Raw genomic sequence first — 22,132 nt, forward strand, 5'->3', positions numbered from 1 at the left:
TGTGACTTTTCTTCTATAGCAGGTTGATGGGATGGATTCAATTTGATTGATTTTTGACTGTGGAACCAGTCTTCCATGACTCAAATGAATCCCATGTTGTTGTAGTGTGTAATTTTTATATACCTTAATGATTTTGCTAAATTTTTGTGGGGGATTTTTGCATCTGTATTCATCAGAGGTGTTGATTTGTAGTTTTCTTTTCCTGATATTAGTATATCTTTATCTGGCTTTTGTATTAGTGTAATGCCAACTTCATTGACTTAGGAAGTATTCCTTCCTCCTTTATCTTTGTTTAATGACTTTTGAAGCAAGCCATGTGCTGTCTGCCTGATAAATCTTAATTTATATTTTGTCTGTTTTGAGAATACTGTATAATGAAAAAATGTGATTAGGTAAGAATAGACTCACAGAAGAGGAATCATGAAAAATAGGGGAGTTGGAATACAGAATGAAGCAGGGCAAAGACTAATAGAGTTTTGCCAAGAAAATGCACTGGTCATAACAAACACCCTCTTCCAAAAACACAAGAGAAGACTCTATACATGGACATCACCAGATGGTCAACACCGAAATCAGATTGATTATATTCTTTACAACCAAAGATGGAGAAGCTCTATACAGTCAGCAAAAACAAGACCGGGAGCTGACTGTGGCTCAGATCATGAACTCCTTATTGCCAAATTCAGACTTAAATTGAAGAAAGTAGGGAAAACCACTAGACCATTTAGGTATGACCTAAATCAAATCCCTTATGATTATACAATGGAAGTGAGAAATAGATTTAAGGGCCTAGATCTGATAGATAGAATGCCTGATGAACTATGGAATGAGATTCGTGACATTGTACAGGAGACAGGGATCAAGACCATCCCCATGGAAAAGAAATGCAAAAAAGCAAAACGGCTGTCTGGGGAGGCCTTACAAATAGCTGTGAAGAGAAGAGAAGCGAAAAGCAAAGGAGAAAAAGAAAGATATAAACATCCAAATGCAGAGATCCAAAGAATAGCAAGAAGAGATAAGAAAGCCTTCTTCAGCGATCAGTGCAAAGAAATAGAGGAAAACAACAGAATGGGAAAGACTAGAGATCTCTTCAAGAAAATCAGAGATACCAAAGAAACATTTCATGCAAAGATGGGCTCGATAAAGGACAGAAATGGTATGGACCTAACAGAAGCAGAAATATTAAGAAGAGATGGTAAGAATACACAGAAGAACTGTACAAAAAAGATCTTCACAACCCAGATAATCATGATGGTGTGATCACTGACCTAGAGCCAGACATCCTGGAATGTGAAGTCAAGTGGGCCTTGGAAAGCATCACTACGAACAAAGCTAGTGGAGGTGATGGAATTCCAGTTGAGCTATTCCAAATCCTGAAAGATGATGCTGTGAAAGTGCTGCACTCAATATGCCAGCAAATTTGGAAAACTCAGCAGTGGCCACAGGACTGGAAAAGGTCAGTTTTCATTCCAATCCCAAAGAAAGGCAATGCCAAAGAATGCTCAAACTACCGCACAATTGCACTCATCTCACACGCTAGTAAAGTAATGCTCAAAATTCTCCAAGCCAGGCTTCAGCAATATGTGAACCGTAAACTTCCAGATGTTCAAGCTGGTTTTAGAAAAGGCAGAGGAACCAGAGATCAAATTGCCAACATCCGCGGGATCATGAAAAAAGCAAGAGAGTTCCAGAAAAGCATCTATTTCTGCTTTATTGACTATGCCAAAGCCTCTGACTGTGTGGATCACAAGAAACTGGAAAATTCTGAAAGAGATGGGAATACCAGACCACCTGATCTGCCTCTTGAGAAATTTGTATGCAGGTCAGGAAGCAACAGTTAGAACTGGACATGGAACAACAGACTGGTTCCAAATAGGAAAAGGAGTACGTCAAAGCTGTATATTGTCACCCTGTTTATTTAACTTATATGCAGAGCACATCATGAGAAACGCTGGACTGGAAGAAACACAGGCTGGAATCAAGATTGCCGGGAGAAATATCAATAACCTCAGATATGCAGATGACACCACCCTTATGGCAGAAAGTGAAGAGGAACTCAAAAGCCTCTTGATGAAAGTGAAAGTGGAGAGTGAAAAAGTTGGCTCAAAGCTCAACATTCAGAACACGAAGATCATGGCATCCGGTCCCATCTCTTCATGGGAAATAGATGGGGAAACAGTGGAAACAGTGTCAGACTTTATTTTGGGGGGCTCCAAAATCACTGCAGATGGTGACTGCAGCCATGAAATTAAAAGATGCTTACTCTTTGGAAGGAAAGTTATGACCAACCTAGATAGCATATTCAAAAGCAGAGACATTACTTTGCCAACAAAGGTCCATCTAGTCAAGGCTATGGTTTTTCCAGTAGTCATGTATGGATGTGAGAGTTGGACTGAGAAGAAGGCTGAGCGCTGAAGAATTGATGCTTTTGAACTGTGGTGTTGGAGAAGACTCTTGAGAGTCCCTTGGACTGCAAGGAGATCCAACCAGTCCATTCTGAAGGAGATCAGCCCTGGGATTTCTTTGGAAGGAATGATGCTGAAGCTGAAACTCCAGTACTTTGGCCCCCTCATGCGAAGAGTTGACTCACTGGAAAAGACTCTGATGCTGGGAGGGATTGGGGGCAAGAGGAGAAGGGGACGACAGAGGATGAGATGGCTGAATGGCATCACTGACTCAATGGACGTGAGTCTGAGTGAACTCCGGAAGTGATCCGGAATGATGGACAGGGAGGCCTGGCGTACTGCGCTTCATGGGGTCACAAAGAGTCAGACACGACTGAGCGAACGATCTGATCTGGAGCAGAATTCATCTCTATGTTCTAGGACCTGTCCCCCAAAAAAGAAAGTATTTTTCATAAATAATCATTCTTGATAAATTCAAATTACTTTTAAATAATTCAAATTACTTTGTGTGTGTGTGTGTGTGTGTAGCAGAGGTTTATCTAAGTATGAAAAGGACAGAGAAAGCTTCTGACATAGACATCTGAAGGAGGACAAGAGTGGCTCCCTCACTAGTCTTAGCAAGGGAGCCATATTCTTTTTTAAATTGGTTATTACAATAAATCAAAAGAATGTCTCAAGGTGGTAAAGATCTTCCTAGACCCACTCCCACAATTTACATTTTAAGATGATAGGATTAGAACTAACAACAGAAAGATCTTACCAGACCCACACCCATAGTATACATTTTAAGATAACAGGATTCAATTCAGTTCAGTTCAGTAGTGTCTGACTCTTTGGGACCTCATGGACTAACGGGATTAGTCAGGTTTTCAAGAAGGAGAAACTGTCTTCAAGCAGGATACATTGTTGTTATATAGTCCTTATATAGAGAGTTTAAGCTGAGTTGTTTTGTTGTGTAATCATCATCAGCTCAGGGTTTTATGTGACTAAGACTAAGGAATGTAGAAAAATATGTTTGTCCTTTTCTCCTCCTTGAGAATTCCAGACCCCTATCTCTTCCTTCCGAGAAGGCAATGGCAAGCCACTCCAGTACTCTTGCCTAGAAAATCCCATGGATGGAGGAGCCTGGTAGGCTGCAGTCCATGGGGTCACGAAGAGTTGGATGCGACTGAGCGACTTCACTTTCACTTTTCACTTTCACACAATGGAGAAGGCAATGGCAACCCACTCCAGTGTTCTTGCCTGGAGAATCCCAGGGACGGCAGAGCCTGGTGGGCTGCCATCTGTGGGGTCGCAAAGAGTCGGACACGACTGAAGCGACTTAGCAGCAGCAGCAGCATCTCTTCCTTGAGAGCCCCAGACCTCTTCTCCTCCTCAGGGACCCTGGACTTCATATCAACCTACCTAGGAATTGACTCATTTCCCTCTTTTTTCTTTTAGAATATGTTGCCAAGGGAAAGGGGCATCATTTTAGTTCTATAACTACTTCCTGCTATTGAGGAGTGTCATCCCTAAATTGTTGAAGTACATATTGTCCTCACCCTCATACTGAGGGTCTTTGATCCAGGGGCCCCAAGTAACAGTTGGAGAAGGTTGTGACACTCATAGGAGCTTGAACCATCATTTGTAACCTAAAAGCTTTCAGATGGTTAGAAACAAACCCCATTTTACAGTTATAGATGTAAGCCAAAATAGTCATTAAACCAGTTAAAACATAACCGAAATTAAAAGTCACATTATGTCCATAGTTAAGGTACAATGTGTTATATCAGTCCATTTTAGGATTGTTAGATGTCATCAGATTAAAGAGAGGCATCACATGTAATTGTTGTTGGTGAAGATATTGACAGAGTTGAGGAAAGTCTTTTCCTTGAAGTAGAGAAACGCACCATGTGAAGCCTTCAATTGATGAGGAGGGGAGTGTTCCACACACCCAGCAATTAGATCAATTGTGTAATGTAGCATAGGAATGAGCCCAGAACAGGAAGGCATTGTCTTGAGGGTCAAACAGCGGACTCAGGACTTTTGGAGTCAGTAGAAGCAAGCCCGTATAGCTTGTCAAACTTATCTGGTAAGGACCTTCCCAGGGGGGCTCCAGGGATTGTCTTGCAGATCCCAGTGTCTTTATCAGAACCTTGGTTTCTGGTTCAAACAATGGCTTATTTGACTCAGAGGCTGGGTCAGGAGTCATATCCTTGTAAATAATTCAAATTACTTTTAAAAATGCTTCTGAATGTATTTTCTAAAATATATTCACAGAAATGCCCAATAATAACATGAATATATCAGTGAGACAGATAGAATTTGAATTTCACTACTTGCACTCTTTCAAATTGAACCCGGGTCTCCCACGTTGCCGGTAGATGCTTTACCATCTGAGCCACCAGGGAATCCCAGCTAATAAACTTTAGCTTTATTAATGTCTGTTAATGGTGACAAGGTCCACCTATTATGTGTTTTGTTTTAGACCTCTTTACTTGCTTATGCATGTGAAACTTAACTGTTGAAGACTGCTCATACAGGCTCGGTTCTTGCCGAACTGTGGTCTTTCTGTAGAGGTCAGTTTAAGGCTGGGCCATGTTCTTGTTGTCAGGTAGCCTGTTCATAGAGGACAAAGCAACATTGTTCATAATAGTAAATGAGAAAACTGGAATGTAAGCATCTTTGTAATAATACATTGAAAATGCTTTAAGTATATCTATATGATACTGTATTTTATTAGGCATATAAGCAACAGAATAAAACCATTGAAAAGAAAGATACTTTGGGAAAAAAGTAAAATTTAGAAGAAACTTAAGTCGCTGCCTACTGACCCATCACCCTTGTTACCATTTAAACTGTAGAATCCTAGTTCCTCCACCATTTTTTCCAGGTACAAAAGAGGAGAGTTCACAGCTTCTCCTGAGAACTACTTCTGGAACTCAAAAGAATCCCTTTGCTTTTTTGCAGTAAAGGTACCACTAACTCTTTGCCTGCCACTTATCTTCTCCCTGCCCTGCCCTTAAAACAAACTTATGTGTGTTATTTATCCAAGAAAAACAAACATATGTTCACACACAGACTTGTACAAAAAGTTCATAGTCACTTTATTTGTAATAGCCCCTAACTGAAAGTAACCCAAATGTCCATCAACAAATGAATGGTGAATTATGGTAAATCCATACTATGAACAATAAAATTCAACAGTAATAATGAATGATTTATTGATACATGCAACAACATGGATGAATCTAAAAAAATCACTTAGGCTAATGGAAAGACAGGCAAAAAAGAGTAAATATGATTCCACACATATAGAATTCTACAACAGCCAAACAAATCTGTAGTGACAGAAGGCAAGTGCCTGGTTGATTGCAGGCAAGAGTGGAGGGAGAGATTGCAGACCGGCACAAAGAAAATGTAAGCAGCGACTGTAGTGATTTCACAGTGTTAAACTGTTAAAACCGCTTTAAAAGTAATTAAAATTGTACACTTAGAAGTATGTACACTTAATTTTCTGTTGCTGCTTAACAAATTACCACAAATTTGGCAGATTAGAACAGTGTCTATTAATTATCTCACAGTTTTGTAGGTCACCAATTTGAGTGGGCTTGGTTAGTTTGCTGCTTAGCATCTTATAAGGCTAAAATCAAGGTGTTAACTGCACTACATTCATTTCCAGAGGCTTTGGATGGAAAAAAATCAGCTTCCAAACCCATTCAAATTGGCAGATTCAGTTCCTTGCAGTTGTAGAACTGTTTCTGTTTTTCAATATGCTATCTAGGTTGGTCATAACTTTCCTACCAAGGAGTAAGCGTCTTTTAATTTCATGGCTGCAATCACCATCTGCAGTGATTTTGGAGCCCAGAAAAATAAAGTCTGACCCTGTTTCCACTGTTTCCCCATCTATTTCCCATGAAGTGGTGGGACCAGATGCCATGATCTTCGTTTTCTGAATTTGAACTTTAAGCCAACTTTTCACTCTCCACTTTCACTTTCATCAAGAGGCTTTTGAGTTCCTCTTCACTTTCTGCCATAAGGGTGGTGTCATCTGCATATTGTACTTTATTTATACCTCAATAAAGTTTGTGTTTTTTCCCCTAAAAATAAGACAAAGAACATAATGATAATAAATGTTTTCAAAGGGATGATTCTAAAACTCAAAAGAGATGTAATTTGATTGTTCTCACTGATTCAGCGTAGCATTTGCAAAAAATTTCCATGTCCAAGTCAGGGAAGAGAATTAAAATGTTAATAATATGCCTAGCACCTTTTCAGTATTGGTATTTTTTCTTTTCACCTGTAATGAGAGGAAACTATAAAATGTCGAGGATGTAACTATGAATCATACATAATAGAAAAGATGATTTTGGAAGTTTTACAAGTTCTTGACTCAAAATTGCTGACTAATTAACATTGTAATTTAATTGTATGTCTACAAATATAAATTTAATAAAATTTCTATTCATTATTTAAACTTGTACAGTAGATGAATTAAATGTAGCTATGAATTTTGTTGTTTCTGTTATTATTAAGGCCAATCTTGGAATTCTTGAGTTTATAGAATTCTTATATTATAGAATGTAGGGAATACTGTTTCTGTATCATGGAAAAGGTTTTATTTACTCATCATTTACTTTCTAGAAAGGATTAAAGAATGATGTATTTAATATTTTATTATAATTATTTAATGGGCAAAAATTTTAGGAATTTAGAAATTTTTGAAGACGAGAAGATTTACAGTAAGATGTGATTAGTCTTGGATCATCAACTTATTAGTATATAATACCAGAGTTAGCAAGGCTGTCAAACAACTGGAATGCTCATAAAGAACTGGTGGGGTGGAAATTGGTTCAAGCACTGTGGAAAATTACTTAGCATTATTTACTAAAGCTATACATATGTATGCATAGATCAAACTGCCAATATCCATTGGCAAGAGAAAAAGCAAGAGAATTCCAGAAAAACATCTACTTTTCCTTCATTGACTATGCTAAAAAAGCCTTTGACTATGTGGATCACAACAAACTTTGGAAAATTGTTAGAGATGAGAATACCAGACCACTGTACCTGCCTCCTGAGAATCTGTATGCAGGTCAAGAAGCAACAGTTAGAACTGGACATGAAACAACAGACTGGTTCCAGACTGGGAAAGGAGTACGTCAAGGCTGTATATTGTCACCCTGCTTATTTAACTTATATTCAGAGTACATCATGAGAAATGCGGGCTGGATTAAGCACAAGCTGGATCAAGATTGCCAGGAGAAATATCAATAACCTCAGATACGCAGATGACACCACCCTTATAACAGAAAGTGAAGAGGAACTAAAATAAAGAGCCTCTTGATGAAAGTGAAAGAGGAGAGTGAAAGTTTTAAGAGCTGGCTTAAAACTCAACATTTAGAACACTAAGATCATGGAATCCGGTCCCATCACTTCACGGCAAATAGATGGGGAAACAATGGAAACAGTGACTTTATTTTCTTGGGCTCCAAAATCACTGCAGATAGTGACTGCAGCCATGGAATTAAAAGATGCTTGCTCCTTGGAAAAAAAGCTATGACAGACTGGGACAGCATATTAAAAAGCAGAGACATTACCGACAAAGGTCCATCTAGTTACATTTATGGTTTTTCCAGTAGTCATGTATGGATGTGAAAGTTGGGCCGTAAAAAAAGCTGAGCACCGAAGAATTGATGCTTTTGTACTGGGTGTTGGAGAAGACTCGAGAGTCCCTTGGATATCTAGGAGATCAAATCAGTCAATCCTAAAGGAAATAAGTCCTGAATATTCACTGGAAGGACTGATTCTGAAGTTGAAGCTCCAACCCTTTGGCCACCTGATACAAAGAACTGACTCATTGGAAAAGACCTTGGTGCTGGGAAAAATTGAAGGCAGAAAAAGGGGACGACAAAGGATGAGATGGTTGGATGGCATCACCGACTTGATGGACATGAGTTTGAGCATGCTCCGGGAGTTGATGATGAACAGAGAAGCCTGGCATGCTACAGTCTATGGGATTGCAAAGAGTCGGACACGACTGAGCTACTGAACTGGTACATATATATGTTTATATATATCCTATGAACCAGCATTTTACTGCCTCTAGTCATTTTACGTATTGTTATTCGTTCACTAAGTTGTGTCAGACTGCGATTCCAAGAACTGCAGCAACCCAGGTTCCTCTGTTTTTCACTGTTTCCTGGAGTTTGCTCAAATCATGTCCATTGAGTCAGTGATACTATCTACCTATTTTATTCTCTGCTGTTACCTTCTGCTTTCGCCTTCTATCTTTCCCAGCATCAGAATCTTCCAGTGAGTCAGCTCTTCCTATCAGGTGAGCAAAGTATTGGAGCTTCAGCTTCAGCAACCATCCTTTGAATGAATAGTCAGGATTGATATCCTTTAGGATCAACTGGTTTGATCTCCTTGCAGTCCAGAGAACTTTCAAGAGTCTTCTCCAGCACCACAGTTCAAAAGTCTCAATTCTTTGGCACTCAACCTTCTTTATGGTCCAGCTCTCACGTCCATATATGCAACTGAGAAAACCGTACCTTTAGCTATACAGTCCTTTGTTGACAAAGTGATGTCTCTGCTTTTTAATGTGCTGTCTAGGTTTATCAAGCTTTCCAAGAAGTCAAGCATCTTTTAATTTTGTGGCTGCAGTAACCATCTGCAGTGGTTTGGAGCCCAAGAAAATAAAATCTGTCACTGCTTTTACTTTTTTCCTGTTCTATTTGCCGTGAAGTGATGGGACCGGATGCCATGATCTTGGTTTTTTCAGTGTTGAGTTTCAAGCCAGCTTTTTCACTTGTCTCTTTCACCCTCATCAAGAGACTCTAGTTCATCTTCACTCTCTGCCATTAGAGTAGTTTCATCTGCATATCTGAGGTTGTTGATATTTCTGCCAGCAATCTTGATTCCAGCTTGTGATTTATCTGGCCCGGCATTTGCATGATGTACTCTGCATATAAATTAAATAAGTGAGGTGACAATATATAGCCTTGTACTCCTTTCCCAATTTTGAATCAGTTGATTGTTCCGCACCTGCTTCTGACTGTAGATTCTTGACCCACATACAGGTTTCTGAGGAAGATAGGTAAGGTGGTCTGGTGCTCCTGTTTCACATATACTTCATAATAAAAGATAAGAGCTTTTTAAAATTCTTTAAAGTTGAATGTTTGTGATCATTTACTCCTTCAGAAGACTTGTGTGTTCTTTATTGAATTTCAAAGTTCAATTTTTTAATTTGATTGTATTTTATCTTTTAGTTCTACTTTTGTGTTCCTTTCAGGCATGTTTCCTTATTTTTCCTCTCTTATCCTTGACTTAAATATCCCATCTCCTTGACATTTTGTCCATCATAGACATAAGTGTTGTCTGATTCAACTTTCTACAGTTATGGTATAATGCTCTGTAATTGTGTTGTCCTGTAATTGAGTTGTCCTCTGTAATTGCACCCACAAGCCACATGTGGCTATTGAGTACTTGAAATGTGGCTTAGTGTGACTGAAAAACTGAACTTGAAATTATTTATTTTTAGTTTAGCTACATGGTGCTAACAATTAATATACCATAGGTCTATATCAACATTGTCTTCCTTACCTCTTTACCTTGTTTTGATTTCATTCTCTCTGCATAACTAATAATTTATCTTGTCCTACTTTTAGACTGTAGCCATGTGTTAATTTTTATTGTTTTAAAATTTTTAGCATTTGTCTTTGTTTCCTTATTTACCTTGTAAGCTTCTGGGTCATGAAAGTATTTTATTTGTTGAAGAAAGTCACTCAGGAATTGGGGAGCTTCAAAATACCATTGAAAATCTTCAAGAGTATTGTGAGATTTAAAGGCTGATTTGTCAAGAACATAAAATGGAATTTAAAAATACTAACAGATTAAGAGTATAACAGTGAAAATCTGGCAGTCTAAAGTTTAGTATTAACTCTGATGTTAATTTTGTGAACTTGGACAAGTTTTTTAATTTTCTGAGGTAAATTTATTCATCTAAAAAATGAGAGGTGAAATAGCTGATTTTTAGTATGTTGTCCAGCTTAAGAGTCTTGAAGGAGGTCTGCTATTTTGAATTGAAAACTATTAACAGTGGGGATTAATGTTGATACTGGTTTTATACTTTGAAAACATTCAAGAAGAGAAAGCACATGTTGAAATGCCAGTACATTCCTCTGTGAACTGAAATGCCAAGATGAAAAATTATGTGAAGATCTAATGGAACTATGAGTGAACAAATGAACTTCGTTGTAGCAAACTTTGAATACAACTAAGGAAAAATGGGAGAAGGAAATGGCAGCCCACTCCAGTGTTCTTGCCTGGAGAATCCCCGGGACTGGGGAGCCTGGTGGGCTGCCATCCATGGGGTCACACAGAGTCGGACACTACTGAAGCGACTTAGCAGCAACAGCAGCAAGGAAAACTGAAACCGTGTTTAAATGATTATGTATTCCAAGTAATTAGTTAGAAGTCCAAGAATAAAATTTAGGAGTAAGTGTCAACTTGTTATAATGAAGGAAACACTGACTTGAAAGTCAGAACTGAGATTATTATCCTGTGGTGCCAATAATTAGCTGTGTGACATGTGGTAAAGTTTAAAGGGGTATTTTAATTCTGCATTCCATAGCATCATCTCTTGACATCTTCAGGATCATATCATAAACCAAAGAGTGTGCTCATACTCTTTCAAAAGACCTAGAAATAATTTCACTAAGCCTCATGACACTGTTTATCTATGTCAACTGGCAGACATACAAGCCTTGTTTCTGTTATCTTCAGAACTCACATCTTCTTATTTGAACAGTTCCTTATTTGACCTATTTCTCTGTCTTTCTCACATCTTTCCTTTATACTCCAGAGAGCTTCTGTCTCTGACCTGAAGACTTCTCTGTGCATAGTCATTTTCATCCTTTTCTCCAAACTTAAACCTTCTATCTCTTTGCCTTAACTGATAACTGTCCCTAAAATTAGTTTCGGCTTAATCTCTTTTGGGGCGGAGTGCTGTTTCCATGCATCCCATATAGAAAGTTTGGAAAGATTTGGTCAGCATCTTTTTTACTCTCTAACACTGCTTCCATATACTTTTTCCCCTTTAAAATGGGTCAGAGAGTACTAACTATCAAGTCTATCTATCTTCTAACAATCAATGTTGTTGAGAAATTCAAATAAAGTAGTAGTCATTGTGTACTCACTATACGCCAGGGTCTCCCCCCTCCCCAGCTTCATTGAAATGTAATTGACATATAACATTGTATAAATTTAAGGTGTACAATAAGATATGATACAAATATGTACTGTGAAATGATTACCACAATGAGATTATTGCTTATTTCATCCGTCACTTCACATAGTTACCTCTTTTTGTTATTGTGAGACCAGTTGAGATCTACTCTCAGCAGCTTCTAAGTACATAATACAACATTGTCAATTACAGTCACTATGCTACACACTGGATCCCCAGGATTTATTATACCTGGAGATTTGTATTCTTTGACCATCATTTCCCCATGTCCCTCAGTCTCCAATCCCTGGCAACCACAATTCTACTTTCTGTTTCTGAGTTCAGTTTTTTTGGATTCTGCATATACATGATGTCATATATTGTTCATCTCTATCTGACTTATTTCAGTTAGCACAATGCCCTCAGGGTTGTCTCAGATGGCAGGATTTCCTTCATTTTTATGACTGAATATTATTTCATTGTATATACTGTTTATATCACATTTTCTTTATTTTTTCATCCATCAGTGGACTTTTAGGATGTTTCCATCTTGCGTATTTAATGCTGCAGTCAACATGGGGTTGCAAATATCTCTTCAAAAATAATGATTTCATTTCCTTCAGATGTATACCATGAAGGAGGATTGCTAGATCATGTGATAATTCTGTGTTTAATATTTTTGAGGAGACTCCATTCTATTTCCATAGTATCCATTGATACCATTTCCAAAGTATCAATTTACATTTCCATCAGCAGTTTATGGTGGTTCCCCTTTCTCCACATCCTTACCAGTATTTGTTATCTCTTGTCTTTTTGAGACTAGCCATACTACCAGTTGTGAGGTGTTATCTCATTGTGGTTTTAAATTGCATGATAACACCTATATGTGGAATCTAAAAAATATAACAAACTGGTGAATGCAAAAAAACAAAGAAGCAGACTCACAGATGTAGAGAGCAAACTTGTGGTTACCAGTGGGGAAAAACAATATAGGGGTGGGAAAGTGGGAGGTACAAACTATTGGATGTAAGACAGGTTCAAGGATGTATTGTACAACACAAGGAACATAGCCAGTACTTTGTAATAATTGTAACCTTTAAAATTGTATAATAGTTTTTCTAAAAAAAAGAGGAAAAAATGCATTTCCTTGATTAGTGATGTGGAGCATCTTTTCGTGTACTTGTTGATCATTTGTATGTCTGTCTTTGGAAAAATGTCTGTTCACTCCTCTGCCCAAGTTTTAATTAGATTGTTTGGGACTTTTTTGCTGTTGAGTTGTATGGGTTCCTTATATATTTTGGATATTAACCCCTTATTAATTTAATGGTTTGCAAATATTTTCCCCCATTCCGGGGGCTGCCTCTTCATTATGTTTACTGTGTTGTGCAGAAACTTTTTAGTTTGATGCAGTCCCTCTTACTTATTTTTGCTTTTGTTTCTTGTGCTTTTGGTCTTATATCCAAAAAAAAAAAAACACGTTGTTAAGACCAATGTCAAGGAGTTTTTTCCCCTTTATTTTCTGCTAGGAGTTTTACATTTCAGGTCTTACATATAAATCTTTAATTCATTTCAAGTTAATTTTTGTGAGTGGTGTCAGATAGGGGTCTAGTTTCATTCTTTTGCATGTGAATGTCTACTTTTTCCAATATCATTTATTGAAAAGACTATCTTTTCCACTTGGAGTATTCTTGTTTCCTTTGTCAAGTATTAGTTGACCATTTACACTTGCATTTATCTCTGGGTTCTTAATTCTCATGAGTCTATATATCTTATTTTTCTGTCAGTACCATAATTTTTAATTTCTATACCCTTTTAGTATAAAATCAGGAAGTGTTTGCTTCTAGCTTTGTTCTTTCTCAAGATTGCTTTGGCAGTTTGGGGTTTTTGGTGTTTCCATGTGAATTTTTAGGGTTGCTCTTTTTATTTCTTTGAAAAATACCATTGGAATTTTAATATGAATTCAGTATATTCAAAATGCTTTTGTGCAAGGTAGGAGGACTTGCCCTATTGGATATCAAGACTTACTGTAGAGCTCTACTAAGATTAGCTTTAGGTGGACAGATAAGTGAAATACTGTAGAACCTCCAAATGGATTTAAAGGATACATAGAAACCTGGTTTATGAAAAAAGTGCCATAGTAGAGCAATGGGGAAAGAATAGTCTTTTCAATGAATGGTGTTGAAATAATATATAAGAAACTTGACTGCTGCCTAAAACCATTCACAAAAAATTAATTCCATGTCAATTATAAATTAAAAGTACAAGGCAAAACAACAAAGCTAAGAGATAAAACAGAAGCTCATACTTGTGATCTTAGTGCATAAAATGATTTTTTTAAAAAACTGCTTTTATATTAAACTTAAAAGAAAAAGATTGTTAAATTCCATCACTTTCTCATAAAAGACATCAAGAGCGTGAGATAGCAAATGACACAAGAGAAGATATTTGCATCATATATAACCTTCAAATGGCTCATATCCAGTGTTCTTACAAATCAGCCCTAACACAACAAATAGTAAAAGGAAGATAGGCAAGAGCATTGGATAGACACTTCTCAAATGAGGAAAATCCAAAAGATAAACACATGAAAAGGTGCTTAAACTCTCAGTAATTGGGGAAAACATAAAACTGCAGAACGCTGTCACAACTTACGTACAAGAATTGCTAGATTTTTTTTTTAAACTGACAGCATCGAGTGTTGTGAGGATGTGGAGCAGCAGCAACCTACTACACTGCTGAAAGGAATATACTTTGGTACAACTTCTCTTGAAACAGATTGACATCATCTCCTAAGGATCAAGCTGTGCATGTCCTTAACCTAGCTATTCTCCTGAAGTATACTTCCAACAGAAATGTGTGCACCAAGACACTTGTACATGAATGTTCATAGTATTGTTCATAATAACCTCAAACTAGAAACAACTCATGTATATAATATCAGCATTAGAATGGGTAAATAAATTGTGGTGTAATTATACAGTAGACTATCTTACAGCATTGAAAATGAACACCCTACAGTTACACAAAGTGACATAGATGAATGTTACAAGTATAATGTTGACTGTAAAAGGCAAGACACGAAGTAATAATACATAACATGGTTCTATTCACATAAACTTCAAAAAGCAATAAAAATAAAATGTTAGTGTTTAGCGTTACCTGTTTAAGGTGTGAAAGTGTAAAGAAAAACAAGGAAATGTGTATTGTAAGAGAATAATGGTTACCTTTGGGGAGGAAAGAAGTAAGGGTGATTGGGGAGGAGACCAAAGTGGGACCGTTCTGGGATTTTTATTTCTTATTATGTTTTTTCTTATGTTTTGGCTCCTAAGTTAGCTTGCATGTTTGTTTAAATCATTGAAGCTGTACAATTTTGTATACTTTTTTAAAACCGAACTTCATATTTTACAATTGTAAAAAGGTTTAAAAATGTAGAGAAAATGCTGGACAAACCAGTCAGAAGAGACAGATTTCATGTAAAAGTTTGTTTTTAAAGAATGTTCATCAGTAACACTTACATGCAATTAGATTTATCCAGAACTTTGCATTTGGTAGTGATTAAAGCTCAGTAAATAATAAATGCCTTCTTTCAGTAAGCATTGTTTACCAGTAAATAAGTACAGGCAGTCCTCATTTAGTATGGTAGTGTGGGACCAAAAAAAATGCTTGTATAAGATAATAAAACTGTACAAATTCATCTTATTAATCAGTGCGAAAAAATTACAGCTGCTAAGTCACATCAGTTGTGTCCGACTCTGTGTGACCCCAGAGACAGCAACCCACAGGCTCCCCCGTCCCTGGGATTCTCCAGGCAAGAACACTGGAGTGGGTTGCCATTTCCTTCTCTAACGCATGGAAGTGAAAAGTGAAAGTGAAGTCGCTCAGACGTGTCCGACTTTTCGCGACCCCATGGATTGTACCCTACCAGGCTCCTCCGTCCATGGGATTTTCCAGGCAAGAATACTGGAGTGGGTTGCCATTGCCTTCTCCAAGGAAAATAAAAAAATAGTAAGCTAATATAATTTAGTATAATGTTTATAAATGTATTAGAAAGAGAATTACAGTGCTGTATTTCTTGGTAAAAAACTTAACCAAGAGTAGTTTGAACAGTGCTTTGCCTTCTCCTTATATAGAAAAACAGAGCCAGTAGAATAAACATCTTTTCTGTGCCTTGCAAATTGTCTTATTCTTTCCTACTAAATTTAGATCAGCTTCCAACATTTTATCCTTTTGCACATTGTGTCGTGAAATAGCCCTCAGTCAGTTCAGTTCAGTTGCTCAGTCATGTCCAACTCTTTGCAACCCCATGAACTGCAGCAGGCCAAGCCTCCCTGTCCATCACCAACTCCCAGAGTTCACCCAAACTCAAGTCCATTGAGTCGGTGATGCCATCCAACCATCTTATCCTCTGTTATCCCCTTCTCTCCTGCCCTCAATCTTTCCCACCACCAGGGTCTTTTCAAATACGTAAACTCTTCGCATAGGGTGGCCGAAGTATTGGAGTTTCAGCTTCAGCATCAATCCTTCCAGTGAACACCCAGGACTGATCTCCTTTAGGATGGACTGGTTAGATCTCCTTGCAGTCCAAGGGACTCTCAAGAGTCTTCTCCAACACCACAGTTCTAAAGCATCAATTCTTCGGTGCTCAGCTTTCTTCATAGTCCAACACTCACATCCATACATGACCACTGGAAAAACCATAGCCTTGACTAGATGGACCTTTGTTGGCAAAGTAACGTCTCTGCTTTTTAATATGTTGTCTAGGTTGGTCATAACTTTGCTTCCAAGGCATAAGCATCTTTTAATTTCATGGCTGCAGTCACCATCTGCAGTGATTTTGGAGCCCCCAAAAATAAAGTCAGCCACTGTTTCGCCATCTGTTTGCCTTGAAGTGATGGGACCAGATGCCATGATCTTCATTTTCTGAATGTTGAGCTTTAAGCCAACTTTTTCACTCTCCACTTTCACTTTCATCAAGAGGCTTTTGAGTTCCTCTTCACTTTCTGCCATAAGGGTGGTGTCATCTGCATATCTGAGGTGATTGATATTTCTCCCAGCAATCTTGATTCCAGCTTGTGCTTCTTCCAGCCCAGCGTTTCTCACGATGTGCTCTGCATATAAGTTAAATAAACAGGGTAACAATATACAGCCTTGACGTACTCCTTTTCCTATTTGGAACCAGTCTGTTGTTCCATGTCCAGTTCTAACTGTTGCTTCCTGACCTGCATACAAATTTCTCAAGAAGCAGATGAGGTGGTCTGGTATTCCCATCTCTTTCAGAATTTTCCACAGTTTATTGTGATCCACACAGTCAAAGGCTTTGGCATAGTCAATGAAGCAGAAATAGATGTTTTTCTGGAACTCTCTTGCTTTTTCCATGATCCAGCAGATGTTGGTAATTTGATCTCTGGTTCCTCTGCCTTTTCTAAAACCAGCTTGAACATCTGGAAGTTCACGGTTCACATATTGCTGAAGCCTGGCTTGGAGAATTTTGAGCATTACTTTACTAGCATGTGAGATGAGTGCAATTGTGCGGTAGTTTGAGCATTCTTTGGCATTGCCTTTCTTTGGGATTGGAATGAAAACTGACCTTTTCCAGTCCTGTGGCCACTGCTGAGTTTTCGAAATTTGATGGCATATTGAATGGAGCACTTTCACAGCATCATCTTTTAGGATTTGAAATGGCTCAACTGGAATTCCGTCACCTCCACTAGCTTTGTTTGTAGTGATGCTTTCTAAGGCCCACTTGACTTTACATTCCAGGATGTCTGGCTCTAGGTCAGTGATCACACCATCGTGATTATCTGGGTCGTGAAGATCTTTTTTGTACAGTTCTTCTATGTATTCTTGCCACCTTTCTTAATATCTTCTGCTTTTGTTAGGGCCATACCATTTCTGTCCTTATTGAGCCCATCTTTGCATGAAATGTTCCCTTGGTATCTCTAATTTTCTTGAAGAGACCTCTAGTCTTTCCCATTCTGTTGTTTTCCTCATTTCTTTGCATTGATCACTGAGGAAGGCTTTCATAGCTCTCCTTGCTATTCTTTGGAACTCTGCATCAGATGCTTATATCTTTCCTTTTCTCCTTTGCTTTTCGCTTCTCTTCTTACCTAAGAATTCCTTTATTGTGAAGTTTTTTGCTGTTGTCACTTCTTTTGGGACATCTTTTTGTGACAACTACTTCCCTCGTTTCAATAATTTTACCTTCACTAAATTCCTCTGACTGCGTCTCTAGTGTCTCTCAAACAGTGGTAGTGGCAACATTCCCACAATCAACTATTTTTTTCTGTTAATCCATTTATATTCAGTTTGAATTTCACCCCAATGTCATCATTTTTTCTTTCTTTGCCACATTTTTATCATTATCAGCCAGTTCTCTCAATTATCATTTTGTAAAATTTCACATGAGTTTATCATTGGGAGGCAAGAATATAAACCAACTACATGCTTCACTATCTGTAGGTGAACTAACAGATGAGAAGTTACCTTTTACCAACAGAGTTCGAAAAAAAGTGATGTGATTGGTCACTGAAATGATGTTCCTCTTATTAACACAGTGACTTGTGAACTGAAGTGCCAGCAAAGAAATTTGTGTTTATGTAGTTACTCACAATATACTGTAGTATGAAATTAGAACCATGTTGTTGGGGGACTGGTATTTAACTGAACTGTGGAAGCTGAAATTTGTGCATATGGGAAGCCTTGAAAGTGAGGACTGACTGTAATTCAAAGAAGGTTGATCAGTTAAATAAATATTTTTTGGTTGGTTTTGATGAGATTGAGGATTACATGGACAATTTGATTTTTGAGCTATTGAATGCCTAATACATTTTACGTGGAAAAGTAATTTTGATGCTAATCTTGCAGCTTCTTTAATCCTCTTAGGTTATTCCTTACAGAGGACCTTCCATACTAACTTTCTAGAACAAAAACCTCTAGTTTTTTGTAAAAGTAAAATCAGTGGTGTTAAGAGAATAATAGTGGTAATGATTATGAATTCATTGTGAAGCAGTTGACATTGAAAGTAAATTTTAAAAAATGTTTCATATAGTATTGACATTCTAATAAATGAAGATAAAAATGTTAAATATGTTAAATCATTTTTATTTAGTCAGGTTGACTCCATTTTCACCGTCTTCATACTAGCAAATATTTTATTATGAAATGTGAAAGATAAGGTCTCACTCTGTGTTGGTTAAAACTGAAAAGTTAATTTATTATATGATTTCCTACAGGTGAACTGGCACAAAGGTTGATCTCAAGATGCCATTAGTGAAAAGAAACATTGATCCTAGGCACTTGTGTCACACTGCACTGCCTAGAGGAATTAAGAATGAACTGGAATGTGTGACCAATATTTCCTTGGCAAATATAATTAGACAACTAAGTAGCCTAAGTAAGTATTTTTACATCAATTAAAAATATTACTCACAAACCAGAATTACACATTGGGGTGTTAAAATAATATTCTTGTGACTAATTGGGGTGGGGGGATAGTTAATAAGAAGATATCTAATTATTTGGGGGGGAAAAGTGTCATTTTTAGTAAAATTAATGCATTTTAGAATCATTTCTTCTCTTGGATCTGGGAAAGGGAAATAAGGTCAGAATCTTTTAGGAACAAAATCACATGATGCGTAAGAATTACTGAGATTGTTTTTAAAATATTATTTGGACTATATAAAAGGTGGTGGTGGAGTTGTACTTTTGCTTGCTTGTTATCACTATTTACTTTTCTAGAGGCTTCAGGTATTTGTGTTTTGGGATACTAGTATCTCTTTATATATCTTATTAGCCTAGGGAAATATTTTTATATTATCAAATATCTAAAAGTGAACGATGTGGGATAGTAACTGACTAGTCAGAGGATTAGGTTAGTCAAGTGGATTGTCTAAAGGATATTAGGATGTGAGTCAAGTGTCTGATTTGCAACCTGATGACAGACAGAAGGCCAGCAGGCTGCCCAGATAATAAAGGCCAATAGAAGGAACAGGTTAAGGGAGGAGGTGAAAGTCAGCCTGTTTCCATTATAAGATTTTATAACAGAGCTGCTAGGTTAAGGAATTAAGTTATTTCCCATTTATTCTAAATGTAATGTTAGAAAAAAATTTTTAAATCCAGTTTATCTTTTGAATTGAAGGATTTTCTTTTTATTAGACATTTATATTTTATTTTAAAGATAAAATAAGATGTTTTTGGTCTAGATATCATCTCTAAGTAGTCTTAGATTTATCAGCCATACCCACCTACACAGATTGTCCTTACTAGCCAGGATTGACTCCTCTTTTCTTTTCCTGTTAACTTTTGTCCTTTTATAATTGAGTACTTAACACAAGGTAAAATGAGGTAGTTAATCTGATTTGTTTCAAGTGAGAGCATTTGGACATATTTATGTAGCCAGAGCAATATAAAGTTGTATTTTCATGTTCTTGGTGAGAGCACTAAATTTCTACATTGCTTGTGAAATAGTTGTAAGAGTAAATTAAAAGAGTGTTTATTTGAATTTAAGTATATTCTTTGTTCCACTTGGTGTTGTTTTTTTTTTTTCCAGGTTAGATATTGGCTGTGAATCACTAACATATTGTTTACTTGTTTCTTTCTTGAGCAATTCAGTATAGACCTAGAAAATATTAATATATGATTAATATATTGTTTAAAGTCATTTCCTAGTACTAACTGGTTTTATGATATGTTATATTCTAATAATGTAACATAACATAACCATATAAAATTTATATATGCTATATGTAAATGGGTGCATCAGCTTGTTAATATTAAGAGCATAGAAATGACATTAATAAATTTGGTTAAAATATTTCTTTAAATTAAAATGAATGTTAGATCTAATATAGGCATCTTATTTTAGGTGTATTTTCAATATAGAATTTAGAACTAATGTAATGATTAAGAGTGTCAATTTTGCAGTATTAACCCATTTCTCACATAACGTAAAGAATTTTCATGTCTGATACAGACAGTCCATAATAAGCAACATCTGTTAGCCAGCACATGGTTATGCTGTAACCAAGCTCTGAAAATAGAAATACATTGTAAAATATAACTAAATTAGGCTTTGAGTGCTTCAGACTTGGAATCAGAGACTATAGAAGCATTTTCATGGTAGTTTGTAGAGATTCAAAAAAGAGAAAAAGCATAAAATATTGTAGCAAGGTATAACATTAGTTTACCACCCTAAAATTAAGCTCTCTGGCAGCTTTCCCACTTGACATAGTTGAGAACCTGGAATTAAATTTAAAAGGCCTCAAGATAGCCAGAATAAACAAGTCCAGGCTGAAGACCATGTACATAAAATAGCCAGTCGATCCCTCTCCAAGTTTGTTTGCTTTTACTTTGATAATTCAGACAGGTTGATGATGTGGTTTCCAAACATTCATGTTTCAGAGAATTAAAAAAGGAAATGTGGGGGGAGGGGGATGCCAATAACAGAAATAGGCATACTGAAGCCCATCAAAAGGTGTAGTTTATAGTGAAGGAAGAAGTGACATAAGAGGAAAACAACATTAAAAACTGGAAAGAGGCCATTTAATGTAACCGCATTTAATGTAAAATTATACACTTTAATGCTGTTGTTTCTCATAATCAATTTATGACTGTGCGTCCTCAGAAACAGGTTAAATTATGTTTAATTTTTATTTAAGACAGGGAAACTTAGAGTAGATTTTATATCAGTTTCCATCCAAAACAGTTAAAATAATAATGCGTTAAATAATCTCTGAATTACTTATAAAGCTAGGCTATTCAGAATGGTTCTGCGTAATACATATTTTCACTTTGGTGCTAATCCTAGCACCAAAAGTGCTGTAGCACTTTCACAGTAGTGAAGGTCGACTCCAGGGCTCAGGTAGCTTGGGGCTGGACATTGTTCTGACCTCTTCCTTGCAAAAATATACATCCAGTTCAGTTGTTTTTCCTAGTAGAACACAGTTTTGTTTTATAATAGATAATTACTGAAAACCTAGAATTTGCTTTATTTAAATTTCTTCTGCTATACCAAAATTTTCCCCATTATTACTACTTCTACTTCAGTCGCTCAGTCATGTCCAGCTCTATGTGACCCCAAGGGCTGTAGCCTACCAGGCTCCTCTGTTCATGGGATTTTCCAGGCAAGAGTACTGGAATAGGTTGCCATTTCCTTCTCCAGGGGATCTTCCTGACCTTACTGTCTGAGCCACTAGGGAACCCCATGTCTTATTTAACAGCCATTGGAACTCTAATTATATGAGAGATCTTTTACCATTTTCTCTTCCCAAGGTCTTTCTCTTGTTGAATATAGCCACTTTGAGCTGCCAAGATGAGCTGATAGAGCCTACTTCTTGTTCTCAATCAGAAAAATTCACAGGTAGCAACGTAGATGGGTAAGAGGGTAGATAAATAGATTGGCTCTCTTTGCGACTCTATGGACTGTAGCCTACCAGGCTCCTCAGTCTGTGGGATTTTCCAGGCAAGAATACTGGAGTGGGTTGCCATTTCCTTCTCCAGGGGATCTTTCCAACCCAGGGAT

At 37.1% G+C, this 22,132-nt stretch overlaps 1 protein-coding gene across 8 annotated transcripts in view; it reads left to right on the top strand.

Annotated features, from left to right (window-relative positions):
* The window catches only part of WASF1 (WASP family member 1), a 70,096-nt gene that overhangs the window by 31,897 nt on the left and 16,067 nt on the right, over positions 1-22,132 (top strand). For all 8 annotated transcript variants that reach the window (XM_086317358.1, XM_086317357.1, XM_086317356.1 and 5 more), the window contains one exon: positions 18,846-19,006. In XM_086317358.1, coding sequence (XP_086173484.1) covers positions 18,874-19,006 — 133 coding nt within the window. In that variant the 5' untranslated portion in view covers positions 18,846-18,873. Of the gene's footprint in view, positions 1-18,845; positions 19,007-22,132 lie in introns of those variants that run through there.

Source organism: Bos grunniens, chromosome 9 (genome assembly GCF_055505025.1).
Source record: "Bos grunniens cultivar Pamir isolate PY7600 chromosome 9, Bosgru_T2T1.0, whole genome shotgun sequence".
Taxonomy (NCBI): domain Eukaryota; kingdom Metazoa; phylum Chordata; class Mammalia; order Artiodactyla; family Bovidae; genus Bos; species Bos grunniens.